This window comes from Pituophis catenifer, unplaced genomic scaffold (assembly GCF_029215685.1).
Source record: "Pituophis catenifer annectens isolate HBS135680 unplaced genomic scaffold, rPitCat1.0.hap2 SCAF_4, whole genome shotgun sequence".
In the NCBI taxonomy this organism is placed as follows: Eukaryota; Metazoa; Chordata; class Lepidosauria; order Squamata; family Colubridae; genus Pituophis; species Pituophis catenifer.
Window position 1 is genome coordinate 40,157,142 of NW_027256884.1, and position 26,425 is coordinate 40,183,566.

The window sequence follows — 26,425 nt, forward strand, 5'->3', positions numbered from 1 at the left end:
AGGGCCTCCATGGGGGTGGGGAAGGCCATTTTCACCCTCCCCAGGCTCCTAGAAAGCCTCTGGAGCCTGGGGAGGGCAAAAAACGGGCCTTCCAGTCCCACCATGCCATTGTGTGCCAAAAGTGGGGGGAGCGCGGGGAGGGTCATGTGCGCATGTGCGGGGGGGAGGGAGCATTGAATTATGGGTGTGGGCACACACACTCGTGACCCCCCCATGCTCCCCTTGCTTTTGGCACTCGATGGCAAAAAGGTTAGCCATCACTGGTCTAGTCCAAGGGTGTCAAACTCAAGGCCCGCGGGCCGCATCTGACCCACAGGATGCTTAGATTTGGCCTGCGGGGCCACCCTGGAAGCAGCAAAGTACTGGCCTGCGGTGCCTCTGCCAGCAAAAATGGAGCTTGGGGGCCATGTGCACCCCCCAGCTCCGTTTTTGCTGGAAGAGGGCTGCAGGAGGCAATTGCAGCCAAAAATGGGGCTGGGAGGGCTGCGCACGGCCCCCCTGTGCTCCATTTTCATTGGCAGAGGGTTAGCAAAACAAAATAAAAACAAAACAAAAGGAGAAATGTTTCCCCTTTTGCATTTGAGCATCCAAGAAGGGACAGGAAAGGAGTAAGGGAAAGAGGAAAGACAAGTGAAAAGAAGGAAAGATGGGAAGAGAGCAAGGAAGGAAAAATAAGGAAAGTGGGGAAGGAAGAAGAAAGGAGAATGAAGAGGGAAGGAAAAAGAAAAAAAGGAAGGAAGGAAGGAAGAAGATTATGATGAGAGTGAGGGAGGGTCTGAGGGAAGTCCTGCCTTAGCACTTGTCCACCACAGGTGCCCCGACACGAGTGATGCCGAGCTGGCCAAGCCCCACCAGGTCAAACACAACCCTGATGCAGCCCTCAATGAAATCGTGTTTGACACCCCTGGTCTAGTCTTTTATTAACTTTTTATTAACTTTTATTTAATTTGTATACCTCCCTTCTCCTGAAGGACTCAGGGTGGTGAACAGCCAACAATAAAATACATACATACATACAAAATTTAAAAAACAGAAATAAAATCGAATTAAATAATTTGGCCCAGACAGATTAAAACCCCAATCAATTTAAAACAGATTTAAACTTTGAAAATTAAAAGAGATTAAAAATATTAAAATATTAAAATTGTTTAAAAAGAGGGAGAAAGTTAGGCCAGGCTGCCTGGTAAAATAAAAAGGTCTTTAGAGCGTGGCGGAAGGTGCGCAGATAGTCTGATGGCTTTGTTGTTTAATGTGGTTTGGTGATGTAGTTATGGCTAACCTCATTTTATTCACTTACCAGAACATGTGGACTGGAACAGTATTTGTAAATTACACATACATACAGCCACAGTAACTAAAAACATACCCTGTTTTCTCCAAAATAAGACATCCCCTGATAATAAGCCCAATCGGGCTTTTGAGCTCATGGCAATAAGGCAAAGCGCTTATTTCAGGGTTCAAAAAAATATAAGACAGGGTGTTTTTTTCGGGGAAACACGGTATTAGATGATATATTATAAGCAATGTAATATTTTATATTGATTTTACTCAGTAAATAACATTTCTGAGACTTTCAGAATAATTATTATATCTAGCAATCCCATTTTTTATTTAGCAATCTATCCTTTGAAAAAAATGTGCGAAACACTCAGTGTTTAAAGACAAGATTTTCATATTACAATTTATTATAGGTTTTGAATGATAAATGGCATAAAATTATTAGAAATCTTGTACATTCCTATGCATAAAATGTTACATATTTTGATAGAAAGTTATAATTTTATAAATATTTCTGTAGAAATAAGATACTTCTAAGATAACACATATTTACATTTTTACATTTTACATTGTATTTTATAACCATATCACTTTTTGCATTAGCAGCATAAAAGATTTGTATAGTTAATTATTTTCTCTTATTATGGAAACTATTTGTAAAAAATGCTGAGATTCAATGAAGGCAAGTTTATTGGTTAAAATATTTCAAAATACTGATTTATGGCAATGCTGTACTTAGTAATACAATTTTTAAACGAATGTAATTTTTTGTGTGTAGGTTGCTGAATTATTGATCACTATCATCTTCTAGAACAATATCATGGTGGAATGTCACACATGAATATTTTTCTGGAACAATTAAAGTTTATCTGCTGTATGTCTAGGTATTATTTTTCTGTATTATTTCTATTTTTAGCATGTATACGCAGAAACAGAAACAAAAATGGAACACACACATATAGGCAATATGACTTTGATGTGAGAATGATCACATGATGAAAAGTTCAACATTCCTTTTAATGTGTAATTCATGGTTTTGTTTTATGTCACCTGCTGTTTAATTCAGCTTCTGATCCCTTGTTATCTATGCAAACTGTGCAAACAGTGAGAAAAACTGCACAATTAACATGTGTTCAGTACTAGCTTATGAACTGTTTAGGCATACAATACTGTTCTCATAACGAAAAACTGACTTCTTCATATTTTGATAGGAAACAAAAAGTGATTAAACATTATGAAGCTTATTCAATATTAATAGGCCTACCTGTTAATAAAATACATTTTTTTAAAAAAAAATCATCAGATTTTACAAAACACGACTAGACAATCATGACCCTCATTAAAATTTAAGCCACTATTCAGCCCAAATTACCAAATAAAATGTCTTGGGTTGCTCTCAAGTATTAGTGGTTGCTTTAATGCTTTCATGATTAACGAAGAAAGTGCTGTTCTGACTTTCAATCTCTTCTTCTGAAATGATATTAAGGAAAAACGAAGAAAGCATGCTGAACCCATGAAGTCTGTGGTTTGACACAGACTCATGATGACATGCTTGGAAGTACCAGGCAAACTTGACTAGATCATACCCAGCTGTATGCAAAACTGATGCATTTTTTTGACTCTTTGGGCAAAGATCTAATATATAATTTAGTCGTAATTTGAATCTGTCTTCAGCACTAAGCAGAACACAGACTTTTTGAGAGCTCAGAGTAAAGATTTTACATGATGGATTAATGATAATGTTGAAAATGCTAATTCTATGTGGCATTGCATTGTAAGTGGAGAGTATGTATGACAGAGAAAAGCTAAATTCCATTTTCAGGTGATAAAATGCTAATCTTATAACATTCAACTTTTTTTCCCCATTGTTAGCTTTACATTTTTCAAAAGCATAGTCAGTCAGATTTTTATGTGGTGGAATTACAAGGGCATTTCCTTGTGTTTTATTTTTTTGCTCCATAATCAATAGTATTCTAATAATGGCTATAAATACTCAGACATTGGCATATGGGGAACACAGCAGTCAATTCATTATTGATCTAATCATAACTTTTTTTTAAAAAAAGTTTCTAGCTGACATGTCAGCAAAGATAAGCTGAAGGGAGTAAGAGCAATATTTTGAAGGTGAAGTGTACATCACTAGTATACCTACTAATCAAAAAGCATAGCTCTTCATAGCCTATTGCCTTAAACTGAAGAGCAAATTTTAAATAAGTTGGAGAAGGTTTCAATTATCTTGCCTCAGTGCCTTCTGCAAAAAAATGAAAAGTGAAGTTTACCGAAAACCTCTTGTGACAACTTAAAGTGAAATTAAAATGTCAACAACAGAACATACAATTTAAGACTACAGGCCTTAATTACTTTCTCTAGAAACCAATTTAAAGACAACTGAGCAATATATTAAGTCTTGGAATTAAGAAATGTTAATTATATTAACATATATATCCACAACAGTACTTTTTCCTTTCAGTTAAAAAATAGTTAAAAAATACCAACAACTGTTTGGCTTACCCTGATTTCAAAGGATACACTGCATTTAAGTATATATTTCTTTCAATTTCAGAATAAATGGTATTGCTAACAATTCATTGCTCAAGATACATTCAAATTATGAGCGAAATGAGACAGAATCTTTTATTTATTTCCTTATTTATCACACTTAAATGTAATGCTTTTAAGCATTAAAGCAGAAATAGACTACCCTAATGCCTCATTATATCACATCATCTTGAACTCTGTGCCCGAAAAGAAATGTACCTCTTAGTTTTGTTTTGAAATAGAATTACAGAAAGAAAACAACAATACACTGAGTTTCCATTCTCTCATTTAGATAAATAAAATGGTGCTTATTAACTGTATGTCTGCAATTATACTGCAAAGCATTTTGACTTTAAAAAGAATATATTTCTATACTTTTGGTATAAATATGGTATGCTTGTTTTGCAATTTATTGGAAGAGAATTTCTATAATACAAAGCAGCCATCGTTAAAGAAAGCCTAGATTCTGTGTTTGTTTCTTATTATTGTTATTATCCATTGTGAGGTAACAGAGATCTAACTTGGTCCTCCAGATGTTTCAAACAATTCCAGGAGCTGCAACTAGCATGGTTAATGTTTAGGAATAATGGCCATCCAAAATATCAGGGAACACTATTGTTTATACTTAATTCAGTTGCCAATTGTCCTTTATATATAAATGCTGCATAAAAAACAATTCAAAGTTATGTTTGTATGTCAACATAATCTATTGACTATTGAAGTTTTGTACTTCATTAGAAAAGAAATCCTTACTGGAGGCTAGAATGGAATGCATGAAAGCCTTATTCAGGAAGAGGAAGCTCAGAAGAGCCCTGGGGTAGGCACAAAACATTGTGTACAGCTCCGTGAATCCAGTCCAAAATTTAAAAGCCAATAAAGTGACTTACAATTCAAACTCTGTTTCTTTCCATTTCACATGAGCCACACAATCAAACAATCGTGATCAGGCAGTCTAAGTTCTGTATATATTAAAGCTTGGAAAACATATCGGACTATGTACACATAATTGGTTTCTATTTACATTTTGTCTCATTGTAAAATAGCTAAACATACTGTTTATAATATAGGTAACTACTAAAAGTGCTTAAAAAAACCCCATTCACAAGGCTGAGCTTCAAGGAAAAGTGATAGTACTGAGCAGAGTTACTAACATTCTTGTCTTTTTTCTTGAAAAACCTCCAAAGAGATGATTGGCAAAGGAAATCAAGAACTACAAAAGGGCTTCTTAGATATACTCAGAATAAAGGAAAAACAATCAATACACTGAATATTCAATGGAGATAGCAAAATGCTAAAAAATAATAAAAAGTCAGCGTATTCAACTCTTATTTTGGCTCAATCTTTTTTGATAAGAAGGAATGTGAACCACAGAAAATTGTGAAACAGACAATAAAGAAAAGGGTTCAAGTTTAGGATTGGGAGAAAGATGATGTATGCCATTTTAAATGTCTTTTAATCTGCATGCCCAGGTGAGCTACGTCCTAAACTACTGAAAGGACTAGTTCATAGTCAGCTTGAAATTTTACATTTTATCTCTGAGAATTCTGGTGAAATGCTAAAACAACTGAAGAAGACAATATTGCGCTATCTTCTGAGAGGGACAAAGGAATGAATCGGGAATTATAATTCAGTTAATAAGATACTGATATCTGGGAGGATTCTAAAGTAGTCAAATGTAGTTGGGAGAGCTGCAGATTTAATATCTCGATTTCAGTAAACAGCAAAAGTATCATACAATATTCTGCTCAGGATTAGTTAAACAAAAGATGGGGGATATCACAGGTAGATGCTATATAGCTGGCTTAAAAATACTCCAGGAGTGTTCATCAGCAGTTCCTCATTAAATTTGAGGTAGTCACAAAGTGGGATGCTCCAACTCAGTCTGGTATCCCATTTTAAAAAAAATATTTTTATTTATAAATTGGATGAAAAGGTGGAAAAAATACTGATCAAATTTGCAGTTACCATAAATTGGATGGAGCAGCTAATATCCTACTGCAAAAAATAGAAATAAAATTCAAAACAAAGTTTTTTGAAAAACACTAAGAATAATTGAATGACATTCATTTAACAGAAACAAATGTAAAATTCTTCACTTAAAAAGCAAATTCTAATGTGCATGTATAGGATATGATACAGTAGCGGCCAAAATTGTGGAAACCTTTTGAGAAAAGTGTATTTTCTAAAGCTAGCTAATAATACCACTTTTTTTTGGAGTATTACCATAAAATTATATATCAATGGAAAGATAATTTAATCAATAATGTAATGCAATAACTTTTATGAAGGATTTGCTATTAGAATACCAGTTACAGTATAAAGAGGAAAAATGAAACACGTAGAAAAAATGAGATATACAAAAATTATCACCATAGAAAAAACAAGATACACAAAAATTATCATGTCAGTTAATACTTAGTTGGGTAACCTTTAGCATGAATTATGGCTTTACAACATCTTCCCATGGAGTGAACCAAGTCTTTTTGTTCTGCAGCTGTTATAATATGAAACCAAGATTGAATGATTGCTTCTATTAACCGGGTTTTATTGCTAGGTCGCTTCTGACTAACAAGTTTCTTTAGTCAACTCCATAGATTTTCAATTGGGTTAAGGTCTGGGCCATTCCCTGGCCATTCCAGCAGTGGAATATGATTATCTTGAAACACCAAAAAAAAGTGGTGTTATTAGCCATCAAACCTCACTTTTCCCAAAAGGTTTCCACAATGTTGGCCACTACTGTATACCTGACTTAATAACAGTTACAGGGAAATACATTCACATTGCAGTTGACTATGAGTCAACAGTGTGATATAGCTACAAAAAAGGAAAAAGCAATTTTGGCTGCAACAATAGGAGTATAATTTCCAAATCACCAGAAACTATCTCCAATTTACATTTCTTCACTCATACCGATATCAAATACTATGTCCATATTTTTAAGATGCATTCACAGGTTCAGAGAAGGAAAAGAAGGCTTATGCCCTATGAAAAGACTTTGAAGGTATTGGGCAAGCTTGGCTATGAGAAGAATGCAAATCTATACAGTAGAACCTTTGAACTGCATGAAAGCATGTTACACATAAGATCAAATTTTGTTTTGCATAATTCCAGAGTACAGGACACAAAATATTCAATTTAAACTGCAGGAAGGCAGATTCTAATTGAATGCCAGAAGGAAAAAAAAAAAAAGGAGTCACCTTGCAGCAACATTGATGGCACACAATTTAATAAATAAATAAATAAATTAAATAAATAAGAGGAATATGATAGTGGAGACAAATACTCAGGCAAGTAATGGGCTTCCATTCACTGGATGTATTTAGATACGGGTACATAGCCATCGGTTAGGAATGCTTTAACTTGGAATCATAGGTTGGAAGGGACCTTGGAGATTTTCTAGTGCAACTGCCTTATATCCTTTAGTCCTTATATTATCCTGGACAAATGGTTGTCCAATATTTTCCTGAAAACTTCCAGTGATGAAGCACACACAACTTTGTACTAATTGTTGTACTAAGCAATCATTTGGGCTCAATCACTAATGGCCCTTCAAAGTCTATAAGTTTGTTCTGAATATTTTATATTATGTAATTAACCACATTAAACCCATTAACTTTGTAGTTTAGACAATTTTTGAGGCCAATTGCATTTAATTCCAACTTGCAATATAGGATCAATCACAATCAAGTTCAAAGTGTCTTATTTGAAAGGCAGTTCTCATCAACAAAAGAATAGAATGTAACCGCAGGAATTGCATGATCCCATCCAACAGTTGAAGTCAATAGCTATATCAGGGAGCAGCAAAACATGGATCAGATGACAGATACTGGCAATGCTCTCCGAATTCTAGGGGCAAAGTGGCAGTTGATTTGTGTATGAAAGTTCTAAAATCTCAATAGAAGTCTACAAATTCCCAGGCTGTAGTCCGTCATACATGACTATGCTTCTCTCCTGAACTGCTTATGTTTTTATTTGATTAGGGGCTTTGAAGAAAAAGCCAACAGTAAATAAAATACTACTCCTCTCATTCTTAAATCAAACAAATTAAAATAGCCAGATTAAAATATTCCACAATAGGATGCATAAATAGAAAATATTCAGCAATGCATTTGGAGACCAAGAATGGCCTATTTTTATTAAGTCTTCATTGACTGGCCAACATTGCTGACATCGTATCAATGTATATTTGATATGCAATGTCTTATAAATCTTTAAGTTTCATTTAGTGCACAATAGAATATTAAGAAGAAAAACCATAAAATAAAGTAAAATATGTGAATTTTAATATTTAAATGCTTCTTTAAGTCTTATAACAGAACAGTTCTCCGATCCAAAACAAGTTTCTGCATCTCTTACTCACTGATACAAACACCTCTAGCAAAATCTGAAAATTGGATACTTCTAGATTTCATGGTCAGAATTCATTTAGGACATAAAGATTCCAGTGGAGAGGAAGGCAAGCCACCAATGAGAAGGAATGGCAGCTGCAAAGACATATCCTCTTCACCTATTTCAAGAACCTTAGGAATTCTTCCTTAATCTATTTTGCTATATATATCTAGGGAGCCGCCTGCGTACATAAGATACACAATATTCATTTCTGAGTACTGGCATCAAAAGAACTTCAAGTGGTTAGAAGGAAAAGTTAATACTGAAAAGTGCTGTGTACTCTGCTAAAGAGGAAAGTTAAAAAAAAAATTCCAGAGGGAAACAATTCTCTGTTATATTATTGCCATTGTACTAAATGGAATCACCAATGATTAAGTTCAACTTCTTATACTACTGTATGTGGATTTTAAAATGTTACAACTTTTCTTCTTTAAAAAGTTATTCATACTATTTCAAATGAACAGTCTCACAAGAGTTGAAGATTTTGTGCAAAGATACGATGGCATCTGAAACAGAGGCAGCAATTCTGAGAGAAGCTGATAGTTTGACTGCAAAAGAGGGCATAGCTTAAAATCTTCCCCCCAAGAAGAATTCACTGGATGCCTGACCTAATCTAGCCTTTTCCAACTGGTCTCTGGAGTGCCAGAACATATTATTAAATTATTGTGGAAAGTGCATTTTGTTGAATATATTTAAATCAATAGATTTTATATATAAAGTAAGTTGGACAATTTTGCAACGACAAAACCAACAACAACAAAATCCACAGAATAGTTTAACATTCTTTTTCTTTTGGAAAAAAAAAGGGGGGCGGATTGAAAACTTAAAACCCACAAATCAAAACACTTCAGTTATGTCCTGTTTGTTTATAATTTTTCACTCTCACCCATCTTGGGGTGAGGGAACATTCTAGTCTTTGAGAAATTCAAGTCTTTGTTCAGCCTTCAGCCCGTATCTAAATCTCAGAAGGAAAGCAGATTGTGGGAGCCTATCATTATATTTTGAAAAGTCATTGTGTATATCCCAGCTATATTGATATCACTCCTTCTTTCTGATTGACCTTGCACAATCCATATATTCATAGGCATATAGTGGAAAAACTAGACTCTTCCGGAATCTACCACACTATGCAAATTCTCTGCAGGCATGAACACGTACATTTCAAAGTCAACTTCTGAGCATCAGGGGATCAGGAGAAATTCTTGGAAAAAAAACAGTATTTACAAGACCAGTATTTACTACATACCCGGGAAAAAAAGTGATGGTGAAATGTATAATTTGCAGATTTAACATTTTGCTCCTGACAACAATCAGCTGAAGTCAATGCTTTAATTATATTTACAGCTTTAAGAAAGAAAATTTAATCTTCTGTCCAACTATCTCCTTGTAGAGATTCCCTCATTGGTAAATGGACAAAATACCGGTATTAGAAAAGCAAGTTGAAAGAAATTAAAGAACTGCACACTGTAGCCAGTTAATAGTTCTATTCTCAGGATGTTCTATTTGGTCACAAATATTATTATTTGATCTTAAATATACTATGCAGAAGATAATGATCATAAATCAACACTTCTGAAGCATATGATTTCTGCTATAAGAAAATAATGTTCACTCACTTATAACCTTCCTTTCAAATGTCCTTTATGTCATTTTACAGTACAAATAACATCATGTAATGCATTATTTATTTTCAAATGTGTAAATTACTCAATAAAATATGAAATAAAGAAAAGCCCTGCTTGGATCAGGTTATATTTTTTCACAATTCTTGGACACACTAAATGTCAGAAGGCAAAAAAAAAATAATAATAATAGGGGAAATACTAAAGCAGTTTTCTAAGAATTATTCTGATCTAGGCTTATATTTATTCATTTTTATACCAAGCTGAACATTTTCCAGATTTTTCAGAGTTCGAATCATTAAGTAGTAAGGCACATGGATCTCGTTTCCAGTCAAAGCAGGAATTTTACTCCCCTCCAAAAACCCCAAACGCATACTCTAGCCAAATGCATAATAGAAAGCAAACCTGTACTTGTTGGAAAGCTTTGAGCCTCTTCTTGAATCTGGAAGGCAGAACAAAATCACATCCTCGAGCTAATAATGCCAATTCTTTTCGCAGATCAGGGTCTTGTCGTAAAGAAATCTCCTTTATCCTCATGCTTTCAGATTTCATATAATGCTTGTGTGTGCACCAGTCCGGGCTCTTGAGTCCCAGTAAACAGCAGAGTCCTATTATCACACAGTGCCACTTAAAGTAGCAGCTGCGTTTTACTTCTGTGTTATTCTGAGAGCCAGTTCAGCGTAGCCTGCTCCATACATTAAAAGGGAACTTGCCAGGACTGCAAACACAGACAGGAAAGAAACTTAGGAGCCTGTCCCTTACTTCACACATTCCAATGTTTTAATAGTATTGTATATAAGTGAGTTTCTCATAAAAGTGACATTTTTAACCGTCAATAAAATAAATATCTGGTTTAGTAAAAACAATGAAGGAGGAACAGTGTCAGAGTAGTCTATTTAGTATTAGGTTTGGAGGCCTTTTGGAATTTGCAAAGGTCTTTCACATATTCTTACTGTATATCCTAAAAAACTGAAATACAAGAGACATGTTTATTTATTTGTATCCGCCTTTATTATTTTTATAAATAACTAAAAGCTGCAAACATATCTAATACACTTTTCTCCTATTTGCCCCACAACAACAGAATAACTTTGCTTATGAAAGTTAGCTGCATATATACAACAAAAAATAAATAAATAAATCTAAATTCATTTTCAAGTACGGTTGATATTGACCAACTTTTGATTATCATCATTTGTAAAAAAGCAAAAGCATACCTTTTGGTCTACCTCCTGTCCCTATAGAATACAACTATAAACAGAGGCTTAATAAAACACTGTTTTTCTTGCACACTTAAATTAAAAGGAAATATCTCTGGAAAGCTTACATTTAATATGGAATATTGCATTGACTAGATTTTATCAGTGCCTAAGCTCTCCCTCACCCAGAGTAGATCTACTTCACTTTATACAAGCAATAAAACTGAAATATTGTATGAATAAGGATCAGCCATGTCAATTGAACCAAATCATCTACATCCTCACTATAAGACCAGTATAAAATTAAATATTAATATCTTATGACTAATAGCAACCCATTCAAAAATGTTGTTTAATTTTATAAGTTTGAGCTTCTTTAGTTTTTGGTGTTTGCAATTATTTTCTCAAGGGAAAAGTATTTCTGTAAAACATACTCCTTTTTTAGTCTTGTCAGTTAACAGAATTTGTCCAGAATATATTTACCATTTTACCAAATAATTGTGGTTAGAAACAACTAACTGGAAAGTAAAAGTTGACCATCCTTTCTTAATTAACCACAAGATTCAAATCTACCAATGAAAATTAAGTCTATATGTAAATGCTTCTTTTCTATAGCCTAATTTTTATTTGTGGTTTTGATTACCACATGAATCAGAATCCAAAGGGAGAACCAGAATAATATTGATGAGAAGCACATACTCCTCTTTCCACAAATGGGTAACCATGACAGTCTTTATCTCTTTCCAATCAACTTTAAAATCAGACTGAAGAACCAATTTCATCAGATTCATATAACACTAAGAATTATAATATTTACTGTACTTTGTTTTAGTGACTAGCTCCGTTTTGTTATTTATGTGAATTTTGTATATTAACTAAATGAAAGTATATTATTTGGTAATCTATGCATACAGTTTTATCTGTGATACAAGCAGCATTTTCTCTTTGCCTGTTAAAAAAATGAGAGGTAGAAAAGTTACTTTAAATACTATGTGAAGCAGTTCGCATCTATAGAGACCAACTTTAAACCAGGGAGCAGGGCTAGCCCAATCCCATTGGTTCATCCTCTCCCTTGTCAGCAAAGAGCATAACACTCAATAAATCGCTTAAGCAATCAACAGCTAACTGAGATGCTATTTTCTCATATTCATTTTTAGTATCTGTCACTTTTTAACTTCTCCGTTCTGCAACTGTTGCAAAGTCCTGGGCAGCTGATGGAGATCAGAAGGATTACTATCAAGTGGAATGCAGGGGACATCACCCAGCTAAGGAGTTGCATTTAGTGTGACTACAATTTGGTCCAAATTGCCAACAGTGCTCTCTGCCCAAAAGCATAGCTGGGACAGATACTTTTGAAATTCTGGCAGCTGAGAGTTTCCTAATTGGTGGAGCCTTGCCAGGAAGAACAGTTTACCTCCCAAGCAAATTAGCAACGGTATATGGAAAGAGAGGTGAAAGTTATGTGACCTATGAATAAAACATCTAGGAAAGTGGATCTGGTTCGTGTTCCTGCCATGTTTGTAAAAAGCAAGAATTGAGTAACATAGAAAGGACTTAACAAAAAGCAAACATCTGATGCGCAAAATAAATATTATGATTTACATTTTAACACAAAGTCTTAAGAGGTATAGTTCATTTTGACCTGTGGAACAGAAAATGTACCTAATGGAGCTGCAGTCTTTTAAAATATCTATGCTCATTAACTGGACTTTATAAACAAGGCAGAAAGCTATTGCTGCACGGCAGATTGCATTTTATCTCTACCCTTTTAACAGGCCTTTTGCAGAAAGAATATCGCAGCTTTTCTCCACTAGGGTTTAACATCTTAAATCACTTTCAGACATTTATTCAGATGTGACAAGGGATCACACTGAGCCCCCACCATCATCAGATAAGGCTACATGTGGCAGTTGGGAAAAGTGATCTTCTCCCACATTTTTGATTATTTGTTGAGCAGCCAGTGAAGACCATGAACCCTTGCAAATGATTCCTTGTGGTGGAACATTCTGTGAACATATAAAAGAAAGTTACAACTTCCTCACCACCCAGCCTTGATGCCTGTCACATTAAGAGTTAACAATCCCAAAAGTAGGAGTCCTTGTCACCATGGTGGACCAAGGGAGAATAGCATCTCACTTTAAAAAATTACAGTAATTTATATAGCCAATACTTGACACCTCATTTGACTTTGAGAAGAAACCACTGATGATCACTTTATGAATGCTGTTTGCAAATGAACTGGGAATCTATGTTATGCAATTTAACTACCTTGTTAAAACAGAATGTCCTGGGGAATTCTGTCAAATGTTTTTAAAAGACAATGTTTATCCTGCCCACAGCATTCTCACAACATATTGATGAACTCAGCTAATGAAAAAGATCATTAGTCTGATTATATTTTTTCCTAATAAAGTCACATTGACCTCTACAAATCATTGCATTGTTTTCAAAGCCCTTATGGCTCATTTTACTATCTACTCTAGAAATGTCCCATAGTATCCTCTGGATCACCTGCAAAGAGTCCTCTGTCCAGTGGTTCTGTTTCTTTCTTGATGAACAGTTCCACTCAGTCATTGGTGAGGTGGCAGGAGAGATCAACCTCATAAAATCAGGTGTGACTCACTTAACAACTCCCTTTGATTAGCAACAGAAATTCTGGTCTCGATTGTGGTTGTAAGTTGAGGACCTATAAAGAGTTACTTGGCTTGGTGCCTAGCTATCTGCAGTTATTTCCCAGTTTAATCTACCTGAGAGAAACTATTAGTGGTTCTCCATTGTAGGGCAATGTGGAGGGATAAGGCTTGCTGGTGTTCCTTTTCAGTGGCTGCTCTGATCCTTTGGAATGGCTTCCTAAAGGACATCTGGTTTCTTTCACTATTACCGTCTTCTGAAGTAATAAAAACAGGGCTTTTCCAAAGGGCAATTGAGTCATGAATCTATCTAATGTACATTACCTATATTAGTATAATAGGCACTTATTATGACTTCCTTTTTGAATCAGTATATGTTTATATTAATTCATCCCATAATGAGAGACAGGGAGGAGAGAAGAGGAGAGAAAGATATAGGTTACAGAAGATTAGCATAATGACATGATTTTGGAAAGTTATATCTTATCAATAAAACTTTTACACCACTTTTACACCAACTCTTTAAAACTACTTCTGGTCAAGTCATTGCAGCTTGTTTCTAAATTGATACATGTACATTTGCAGTGTAAAACTGAGTGTCTCATGTTAATAATCCCCCTTTAATTATAGCTTTGGAACAATGCCTTATGTACTCTCTTCTGTAATTTCCATGAAGTCTTGCAATTTAGGGAATAAAAGCCTGGAATGCAAAACCAGCTTCTTATAGGCCATGCATATATTTCAACATCTGCTCTAAATTCAGCTCACCAGAAATTCAGAACATTTGTAAGGATGAATGCCCAGCACAACCTACAAAGATAGGCCAACTGCCTTCTCTCAGTGGAATTTATACTCAAAGCCTAAATAAATGACTTTGAGAATCACTTTCAAAGACAATATTTGCAAAAACACAGTGTATAGGCAAAAACACAAGAGTATAAAACAAGAGTGTACATTTGAGAAGTCATGGGTTGCAAGTGAGACTTCTGACTTTTAAAGAACTGTATAAGATAGTGACATCACTGAAAGGTAAGAGGCTGAAGTTTTGCAGCCCCTTTTTAAAAAGTATTTTAAGGGTGGAAATAGGAGTGGGATACCTCTGAGAAGTAAACTGTTCCCATTCTTACCCATAAAACTTCTGAAAAAAAGCCTGAAATTGGCCTCATATCCTCTCTCCGAATGCCAAAAAGGCCAAAATGTTTAAATCTAAAGTAATAAGCTATACACCTTCCAGTTCTGTGTTTACATAAGTTTAGACTGCTGGGAAATCTGCCTTCAATAATTCTGAAAATTATTTTCCAGATTCTTTGGTGCTTCTTTAATGAGATGCTATCTGGGATTGTTACTTTTGAAATACTTGTGGGAATTGGCAACTGACTAATTCTCAGTTTTGGGTCCCTGGCTGATTTGATTTTAACGAAGAGTTTTTGCCATGCTGGAAAAGGAAGATTGTCTATGGACGCTTAGTCAATACTGATTTTTCCAAAAGGCTAAAGCAGAGGTTAGTAGAAGCAGAATGGAGACTTTCAAAAAAACTTATGCATATTTTCTCCTCTCAGAATGGACAGACAGGCAAAATTCTAGCTAAGACGATCTATGGTGACAGAGTTGAAGAGAGCCCTTAGAGATAATAATTATACAACAGGAGATCTGTCAACAAATTAAAATTATGATATTAAATAGATAAAGTGGCAGTTGGATACTTGCCAAACAGAATAGGACATGCTTTTCCAGGATCTGTCTGGTTCCTGGAGGACACATATATACCTGAGAACAATCAGGCTACTGTTATAGCTAACCTTAGATTTCATTGTGCAACTGACAGGCATCACATCTCATTTGAACTTAAGGTATGTAATATGGAAACAGTGCCTGGCTATGTTAACTGTAAGTATTGCATCCCATTAGAAAAGTCACATCTAATTTTTTGAGAACTATTTTACTTGTCTAAATGTCAAATGTACTTCATGTGCAACCACAGAAGAAGTGAGGTACAGTCATTTATTAATTTTCTGCCTTTTGTTTATCTGACACTCAAAAGGTCTAATTAATTAGCAATCAATTGCTGTCATTAATATTTACTTTGCCAAGCCTGGTACCTGTATTTCTCCAAGAAGATTTTCGATCTGTCTGGAAAAGGATAATAGAGAAAAATCAGGTCTTATCCTTTTGCCTGGGAACTCATGATTGCTGTGGGGTTTCAAAAAGCCAAGCCCATGATCAACCAATGTATTAGGGACACTGATCTATAAAGGAATTCATATGTAATGTTTGGTTACTATAGCTTTGTCATCAATAGTAACAATTACACTTTAACATCTTTTCTTCCACCTTCATTAGAAGACCTTTATTATGACTCTTTTTAACATTTGCCATCAGCCCTGCTTGAGGATATATTTTGACAGCTCTTATATTATGAAAACGTCTATCTCTATAGCTTGGTGGTAGATATGGTTGCCTATGTATTGCTTTATTATATAACCTTTTGATTATGTTAAACTCACATCCTGGTCATCTCCCCTACGGACTACAGAAATACACTCTTCATGGGACAACCCTTGAAGATTATTTAAAAACTGAAGCTGGTGCAGAATGCAGCAACAGAAACAATATTGGGTAACCCTAGGATTGCACATATAATATCTCTGGTATGTGAGCTGCACTGGATGCCAATTTGCTTCCAGGTCGAATTCAAGATGTTGGTTATTACCTTTAAAGCCCTTCATGACATGAGACCAAATTACCTGAAGAATCTTGTCCCAATTACACTGAATGTCCCATGTGGCTAGGCAGAGAGGATATATTATGGACCCATCAATTAAAGAATTTTGATTGGTGAGGCCTAGGAAGAAAACCTTCTCTATTGTTGTCTCTACTCTATGGAATTTCTTGCCCCCAGAGGTAAGGTGGCCCCCACTCTTCTGTCCTTCCAGAAGAGGATCAAGACTTGGCTCTGCCAAAAGGCATTGGTGTGGTGGTGTCTAAGAATGGCATGCAAACCAAGATGTGGTTGAGGGCTTGAGGTGCTCGCGCTGCTTTTTAGAAGTTTTTAATAGCAATAGCACAGCAATATACCGCTTCACAATGCTTTTTAAAGCGGTTTTACAGAATCAGCATATTGCCTCCAACTATCTGTGTCCTCATTTTACCGACTTCGAAAGGATGAAAGGCTCAGTCAACCTTGAGCCGGTGGGACTTGAACTGCCAAACTGCTGGCAATCAGAAGTCAGCAGAAGTAGCCTGCAGTACTGCACTATAACCGCTGTGCCACCAAAGCTCAGTGTAAACTTGTTTTTAATTCTGTTTTTAGCTTTGTTGCTACCTACAGTAGTGGCCAAAATTGTGGAAACCTTTTGGGAAAAGTGTAGTCTCTAAAACTAGCTAATAACACCACTTTTTTTTTGTTGAATAGTAAATTATATATCAATGGAAAGGTAATTTAATCAAGAATGTAATGCAATAACTTTTATGAAGGATTTGCTATTAGAATAGCAGTTACAGCATAAAGAAGAAAAGCGAAACACATACAAAAACAAGATGTACAAAAATTATCACTATAGAAAAAATGAGATATACAAAAATTATCATGTCAGTTAATACTTAGTTGGGTAACCTTTAGCATGAATTATGGCCTTACGTCTTCCCATGGAGTGAACCAAGTCTTTTGGCCACTACTGTATGTCTCTTTTATGTGTATAAATTTGATACATTAAAAATATTGACATAGGAAGTGCCTCACAAGTGCATATATTATTTCAATAGAGAACTGACATATTTGGAAGCTTAACAAACATTTTTTTTTCTTACTGCTTTTATTTTACAATTATTGCAATTCTTTCTTTTGCCATGAGAGCAGTACAACCCCTCACCAAGACTCACTCATAAAAGCTATTGATATCACAGCCAACCCACTGTTCATGGCTTGCACTAAATCAACCTGTGGGACATGCCAAGTCACAAATAAATGGAAACAGCTTGTTGTCCCCTACTCATACTGTACAAGGCATTTTAATGTTTATACAAGATATAATTAGCTAATAGCTTTTGCTGGGCTCCTGTGTGGTATATTACTACAGTTACATTCTTCAGTAATCATCTTCATTAGTCTTTTTATTCTTCATGCTATGAAGAACAAAGTTAATGAGCAAAGATGTTCTACAATTATTACAATTATTATCTAGAGGCATTTGATGTCTTTTTCCCCCTTGAAAACAATTATTGGCATATATTATAATTTTGAAAGAAAAGCCTTCCAATAGTCAACAAAACCATAAAGTTGAAGGAATATAAGGAGTCATCTAGTTCAGCCTCCTGCATACTGCAGTATTCATTACATCTTTCCCAATAGATGACTATTCATCCTTTGAAAACCTCTGGTGAAGGGAAAGAAACCACTTCATGGGATAACCTATTTCAATGATTGGTAGCTGTAGCTGTCAGGAAGTTCTTCATTATGTCTAGTCTATACTTACATGCTTCTGTACAAGTCCACATGACAGAAAAAAAGCACAACATATATTAAAATATAAACAACCAGATGGTAAAATATCCTATCAAGTATTCAATTTGTCACCTGCATTCATCTAATAAATGGAGACTTTCTAGACTGCTCAGTCCACTAAGATCAGACAAAGATTTTACTTTTTCTTTTCAGAGCATAATTTATTATTAATTATAATGCTTCATACAGCAGGTGGATTAGAAATGTCACTATTAATGGCCATAATCTTTCAGAATAAAAATCAGTAATGTGTTCTATTTTTTTTTTCTTAACATAATTCTTAACCTATTCATTTCGACTGGGTTCAAACCCCCGATTTCAACTTGGCAATATTTAAACTCTATGCTATCTCAATATTTTTTACCACTAGCTTTTTCATAAACTCCTATAATTTACCTACTGAAATTAGCACTATACAGGGTGCTATTAACCATGATGCAGTATGTTAATTTTATTTTACCTTGCATTAAAGTTTAAACTATTCTTGATGTTCCGTCATCAAACAATATTCTTAACATGAAGATAACACTTATATATGTGCACTTAGATGACTATAAATTTACTGTGGATCTAGTCTGTGCAAAGTTATCCTAGAAGGAGTTAATAGAAAACTTTGCGGGAAAAGGCAACATGAAGCTAATGGAAATGTAGACATCCCATCAAATACAATCAATCAATCCACACACGCACGTTTCTCCAAAAAGACGACCCATCTTGAAAAGAAGCCCTATCATGTTTTTGAGTGCATGCAATCAAATTAAGCCCCACCCACAAAATTAGCCCTAATTAAGACCTTGCCCACTCCGGAGTGCAGGGGATGGGGGAGACACACAGGTAAAAAGTAAGCTAGGGTGGGGATGGGGGTGGTGGAGCTGCTTTACTTACCAGGCCTTGCACACCCTGACACTTGCCTCACCTTCTTCTGTGACAGCTTCTTCTGTGGCCGCTTTTTCTGCAGCCGCTTGCCATCACTTGCACTCATTGCCCTGGCCTGTGTTTCATCTTCAGATGCCTGCCGGAAGGCATCTGCAGCTGATAACAGAGATCCGGATTGATCTCTTATTGGCTGCAAATGCCTTCTGGCAGGCATCTAAGGTGAAACGGAGGCCGGGGCGATGCGTGTGAGTGGCAGTAAGTGGCCGCAGAAGAAGTGGGCCAGCAGTGGGCTCCTGCTGGCGGGGCTATCGGTGCCACCACCACGAGATGAGTCAATAATTAGAACCCTCCAAAAAGAAGGCCTAGCTGTTTTTTGGGGGGTCAAAAGAAAATAAGACCCGGCTTTCTTTTTGGAGAAACATGGTGTGTGTGTGTGTGTGTGTGTGTGTGTGTGTGTGTATATGTATGTATATATATACACACACACACATATGTGATTATTACCATTTAGCTTTACCACATCTTCATTTGAATAGTATTCCATAGTCAAGCTTCAGAACTGCAGCTTATGAAAGTAAGATAATTCATATTCTAAACCAGAAGACAAGTGAGATATAAAATATGCTTTCTACAGTAAGAAAAAAATAAAATTGTAAAATTACTCTAGATTCTGCAGTTTAAAAAGCATTGACTTACATGAATGCAAGATATGCTAATAAGTAAAAGAATGTAATTTAAATAACTTCTTTAAACAGAAGATACTAATGAAGCAATGTCTAAATGTCTCCACCATCAATGTTGCCTGATATGCTATTCATTGGAGAAAAGAAAGGAAGGGAACAAACATTAAGAGCTGAAGCAAACTAATATGCATCAAAATTAATGTTGTTAAATACAAAAATAAATTTTAGGGTATAACTACCCTATTATTGGAGGAACAAAGGAAATGCTATCAGCTTCATGCCATTCTGAATATTGCCACAACTGTTAAATTTCCTGATCTACTACAACTTAAAAGAACTGAAGTTCAATTGAAGAAAATATTTGAGAATGTACAGCCCTCAAAAGGTAAATACATTGCATTAGTATTGATAACTGAAATACATTCATATTTTCTCCCATGTGCATTACAGGGAAGATTTCTATTTGGTAGACATAGAACAACTACACATATTACATTGCCACTGCAGAAAGTAACAGTGCTGTACAAAATAACATTAAAACCATTTGTACTATAAATTACGATTAAAATATAATTATGTTCGTTACTTGCCAACATAAACAGCTACATAGTCTGAATAGTCTACCTCAGAATGAAACTACTATGTAAACACATTCTGGACTGACAAAATCATGTGCCATAATAGCAGTTTCCTTCTGTGAAGTACTTTTCTAATAAGCTTCTGGTTTAACATTAGTACCAAAATACAAGAAGTTCCATAGTAAGTCACGTAAAATTATTGTTTAAATAATATTTTGATGTCGTTTTAAATGAAGGATAATCATTTGAACTGAATAAAATTGCTTATGGGACAGATACCATATTCAACTTATTGTACTGAAATTGACAAATGTATCTGCAACTAGAGAGAACATTTTTAATAAAATAACATTTCTGCAGCAACATACCAATCTATCAAAATAGCTTCTTGTTACACTGCAAGAAATTTGATCTAATCTGGTAACTGATCACATAATTAATCCACTTACATTTCTGCTACTTGAAGATCTGCGCTTTCTTCGAATACCAGAATAGCTCCTAGGACTTGTTGAGGTACTGAATGGAAGAGCAGTGGAAAGGTGAGGGGGGCTCGTTGGAGTCAAAGGAGACATCAGACTGCCTAACAAGCTTTGTTTGGAGACAACGTTAATTTGAGAAAGAATATTTTCATTGTCCCCAGCATCACCGCTACCTATTTCAATCTTTTCTTCACTGGTTATACTTCTTAAATAGTCTTTGAGCATCACTTGAGTTGCTGTTTCACTCAACCAGCACAAAAAGAGCTCATCCACTTTCATTTTTAGTACAGGCTGTAAAACTTTCTCAGTTGGCATCTTGCTTCTTCTTAATTTATTTTTTGCTTGAAAGAAATAATGAACTTCTCAAATCAGATTAAACAGATTTCCACCTGAAAGACAAAGTGCCTCTTAAAAAGATTTCATTTAAGATTATTAAAACTGTCTGTCTCCACCCGCCCACCCATCATATAAAGATGCAAAAAAAAAAAAAAAAGGAAAGAAAAAAAAGAAAAGAAGATATGATGTTATTAACAGTTTTACATGTTTTAGATTGTGGTATTACAGAGCATGGAGGTTAAAGTCTTTCTCTCTGTAATTTGTCAATTGAGGTACAAGTTAGCAGTATGCTTTTATAGAACATTTAGAATATGAGAAAGAAAAACAATTTTATGTTGAAATACTAGATCTCAGTTGCAAAATATCATATGATCAACAAACAATGTTTCTTGTACCTCTTGTTCCCATTTTGTATTTGTATTTTTACAGCCTACAGTAGTGGCCAAAACTGTGGAAACCTTTTGGGAAAAGTGTAGTTTTGAGGTTTGATGGCTAATAACGCCACTTTTTTTGGAGTTTCAAGATAATCATACTCCACTGGGAATAGCCCACACCTTAACCCAGGGGTGGGCAACTGTGGCCCTTTTACAACCTGTGGACTTCAACCCCCAGAACAATCTGTGGACTTTTACAACCTGTGGACTTCAACTCCCAGACAGCTTGGCTGTCTCAGGAATTCTGGGAGTTGAAGCCACAGGTTGTAAAAGGGCCACAGTTGCCCACCCCTGCCTTAACCCAACTGAAAATCTATGGAGCCGACTAAAGAAACTTGTTAGTTAGAAGCGACCCAGCAATAAAACCCAGTTAATAGAAGCAATCATTCAATCTTGGTTTCACATAACAGCTGCGGAACTAAAAGACTTGGTTCACTCCATGGGACGTAAGGCCATAATTCATGCTAAAGGTTACCCAACTAAGTATTAACTGGCATGATAATTTTTGTATATCCCGTTTTTTCTATGGTGATAATTTTTGTACATCTTGTTTTTTTCTATGTGTTTCACTTTTCTTTATATTGAAACTGCTATTCTAATAGCAAATCCTTCATAAAAGTTATTGCATTACATTCTTGATTAAATTACCTTTCCATTGATATATAATTTTATAGTACTACTCCAAAAAAAAGTGGTGTTATTAGCTAGTTTTAGAAAATACACTTTTCCCAAAAGGTTTCTACAATTTTGGCCACTACTGTAGGTATAGAAAACCATATGAAGAATCCACTTTTTTCAATTATTCATTTTATTAGGTTTATTTTAAAATGAAGATATAGGATTTGATCTGGAAATGTGCAATATAAATTAACACTATAAATTAGAATTAAACAATTAATGAAGTCCCAAATGTATTAATCTACAAAGTTATTTAAGGCAGGGGTCCCCAACTCCTGAGTTGCAGACTGGGATCGGTCCGTGATCTGTTAGGAACTAGGCCGCACAAGCAGAAGGCGAACAAGCAAAGCTTCATCTGCACATGTGCAGGATCTAGGCTGTGTGTGGAAACCATACACCCCCAGTCCATGGAAGACATTTTTTCTTTCAAAACTGATCCTTGCTGCTAGAAAGGTTGGAAACTGCTGATTTAAGGCATACCTTAGTAAAGTCAAAAAATGCTATCTATAACTAAGTCTTATGAAACATGAACCAGAGACACAAGCGTATTCAGTTAGTCAGCTTATGTTTGTAGTTTGAAAAATTTAGAAGAACTGCTTCAGACATTACAGACATATAACACTATCCCTCTACTACTTCAAGTACCTATATCCCTGTTCAATCAAACTTAGGGAAAAAAACAAAACAAAACAGAACCCAGATTTATGGAGATACCTTATTAAAGTAATTCTTTATGCCAAACTCATATGGAAATCTGAAACAAATTTATGGATGCCTTTATGAATGGCTGAGCAGTAACGTTCTTGCATGTGGCCTAAAACATTTTTGAATTATATTTATTTATTTTATTTTATTTTATTTTATTTTATTTTATTTTATTATTTTATTTTATTTTATTTTATTTTATTTTATTTTATTTTATTTCTGTACCGCCCTTCTCCTGCGGGACTCAGGGCGGTGTACAGCCAGGATAAAACATTAGCATATAAAATTTAAAAACATTTTAAAAAACAATTAAATAATTTTGGCCCAATTTTAAAACAACCCAATTAAAACCGAAATTCAATTAAAAACTGAGAGGATGGGATCAAGCCAGCCCAGCTAGATGGAACAAGTGTGTCTTCAGGGCCCGACGAAAAGTCCGGAGGTCTGATATCGTGCGTATCTCAGGGGGCAGGTCATTCCAGAGGGCAGGTGCTGCCACAGAGAAGGCTCTCCCCCTGGGGGTCGCCAGCCGGCACTGCCTGGCCGACGGCACCCTGAGGAGGCCCTCTCTGTGTGAGCGAACCGCATTTACAGTAAATATACTTGACTTCAGCCCCATTCAACTTTAGTAAGAAAATGGCAAAATTTATTTATTTATTTGTTTATTTGTTTGTTTGTTTGTTTCCATTTCTATACCGCCCTTCTCCAAACAGGACTCAGGGTGGTGAACAGCCAAAGTAAAAAACAGAACATACAAAATTTAAAAACAGTTTAAAATAATTAAATATTTTGGCCCTAAATTAAAACAACCCAATTTAAAATTTAAATTTAAAAAATTTATAGTCCATATCCTTTTATTTGGGAGTAAAACCCATTGAATTCGTTTCTTCCTAACTTGATATAAACGCATAGATCAAACACTTCATGACTAAAATACTTTTACTTCACCTCTGAGAATTATAAAGTACATATTAGGTTTTGTACAATGAAGAGTTTCTAACGTTAACAATGAAATATACCGCATAGCCATATCTTTTCCTCATTAAGGATAACTTTTTAACAGGTGGTCATAAGCAAGGGAAGCAACAGCAGTGTGGATTTTTAAAAGTCAGTGCAAACAAATACAGGTAGTCCTCGACCTACGATCAGAATTCAGCCCAAAATTTTTGTTGTTAAGTGAGACATTTGTTAAGCTTGTTTTGCCCCATTTTACAACCTCTTGCCATAGTTGTTAAGTGAACCTCTGCAATTAAGTTAGTAATTAAGCGAATCTGGCTTCCCCATTGCCTTTGCTTGTCAGAAGCTCACAAAAAGTGATCACATGATCCCAGAACACTGCAACTGTCATAAATATGACTCATTTGCCAAGCATCTGAATGACCATGGGGAGGCTGCAGTGGTCGTAGGAGTGAGAAATGGTAATAAGTCACTTTTTTCAGCCCCATTGTAACTTCGGTCACTAAACAAAATGTTGTAAACCGAGGACTACCTGTACTTCAATCTCTTATTCTGGGTAGCATTCAGAAGAACATTTAGTGTTTGTAAAACATTTGGGCAGTCCCTTGCCAAAGCTCAGTTTTCTCAGCTACTTAGGCCAGATATACCGGAATAGATTGTAATTACTGGGTGATATTTGTTTTTGTTTTTTTAAAAAAGGCCTTTTACTATATCGTTTCCCTCATCCTAAGTGAGAGGATCCTGGAGCTGGAGTGCTGCTAGCCGAAAATTTACTTCAATCTCCTGCAAATAACTACTGGGCATCCCCCTTCCTCCTCCATCCTAAAAAAAAAAAAAGTCCACGTGGGGATTTCATTTCTTTTTTTAGCCCTTAGCGGTTTCTTCAAAAGCGGAATAGAGCTAGTTTTTGGGCCTTCTATTTTCTCTTTCTGTGAATAAGAGGAAACTTTCCCCAGGTTGAAAGAAAAAAAACAACAACAGTTGGTGGAATCGTGGCTGAAACGCAGCTCTTCCCCAAACGGTTAGCTCAACTCAGCTGCTGGAGCGACTCCAAAGCCCGTTATTCGTTCCAGAAAGCACAGTGAGTGTTTATAAATAGGATTACCATACATCCGGATTTTCCCGGACGCGTCCTGTTTTAGCTCCAATCGCGTTCCGTCGGGCCTCAAAACAAAACAAAACAAAACAAAAAACCAAACATCCGCCTGAAACGTCCGCAGCTGCAGCGGGGATGGCGGATGGGGGCGAAACACCAGGAAGAAACGGGGCGGGGCTTCGCAACGGTAGCGTTGGAGTTAGCGCGTCACTCCTGCTGCCTCCTAATTGGTGGGTGAAAGAAAGGAGGCGTGGCCAGAGAATGTACAGAAGTGCATTTTGAAAAGTTGCTGCAGTTGGGGGAGGTTGTGCGGGAAATGGGTGGCTTCGTGCAGCCAACGCTGAATTGCCTGCTAGATTAGAACCTTGTGATTCAATATATAACCACTGCGATTGAATTCTGCAAACGTTACCTCTTGGGGACTTGTGACCACAAAAGTATGATTTTACACAATCTAGACCGTGGCGTATGTTGCAGAAAAAAAAAACAAAAAACCACATCAGTGGCAAAGAATTGTGTAATTTTTTTTCTCCAGGGAATCAGTAATTTGGTAAATTGAAAGCCTGGTTTAATACCGCTGACTCTTCCAGGAATGTTAGCCAACACGCTGATCTCTGGAGAAATGCTTAATGTTTAAATCCAAATTCAGTCATTGGAATAAAATCAACTTCAATTGATTTATTCAATTTCAAAATCGATTCTCAACCAGAGCCATTCTTTATGTTAATCTCGAGAAGGAGCATCACATTCATGGGCAGAGGCTTATCTTTTCTTTTTTGCTCTAGCTCCTTAAAGGGACAAGTCCCATTTTTCTGTTTGAAAATTATTCCTGGCGCCACTTCCATGGCCAAAAGAAGTATCCTAGCTTCATCAATTGTGTTGCATTTAGTTGTGCTTGAGGCTTCCATATGGGCAGAGATGTGATTTTGCCCATGAACATACAGTCAGGTTCAGACACTTGACTTTGTATTAATATTGATTTAGCAAGACATTTGAGATTTCGAAGAACAGACATTGGTTTAGTGAGAGTCTGAATTGGTACCATAAACCTTGATATCAGCTCAAAGACTGTGATTTCATATTAGAAATGAGAGTTATCTTGCAGAACTTGTTTTTAAAACATTCCCATTAAACTTAAAAAATATTAACAGGTAACATTTCTTGAAAAGTAGTGCTTTTAAACATTTTTAAACGTTGCTTTTAAACATTCCTTGTTTTTTTTTAAAGCATTGCTTGTTACTTTGTAGCATTATATATCAAAAAAGTAACATGAGAAAAAAGCTAGTTTAGTATAGTGGTTAAGGCATCGGGCTAGAACCAGAAAAACTGAGTTCAAGTCCCTCTGGGTGAAATAAACTCTTTACTAAATTAAACCCCAAGAGAAAAAAATCCTAGAAGAAGAAAAAAAACAGATTCCTTAAATTATAAAAAAAAAATAGCAACTTA

At 35.6% G+C, this 26,425-nt stretch overlaps 1 protein-coding gene across 2 annotated transcripts in view; it reads right to left on the reverse strand.

The window, feature by feature from the left end:
• PPP2R3B (protein phosphatase 2 regulatory subunit B''beta) overlaps positions 1-25,044 on the reverse strand; it is a 44,457-nt gene extending 19,413 nt beyond the window's left edge. The window contains exons 1-2 of one of the 2 annotated variants that reach the window (XM_070942697.1): positions 24,989-25,044; positions 20,744-21,162 (exon numbers count right to left, since the gene is read on the reverse strand). In XM_070942697.1, coding sequence (XP_070798798.1) covers positions 20,744-21,088 — 345 coding nt within the window. In that variant the 5' untranslated portion in view covers positions 21,089-21,162; positions 24,989-25,044. Of the gene's footprint in view, positions 1-10,232; positions 10,546-20,743; positions 21,163-24,988 lie in introns of those variants that run through there. The other variant, XM_070942698.1, reaches the window with a different exon arrangement.
• Between the last annotated feature and the right edge of the window lie 1,381 nt (positions 25,045-26,425).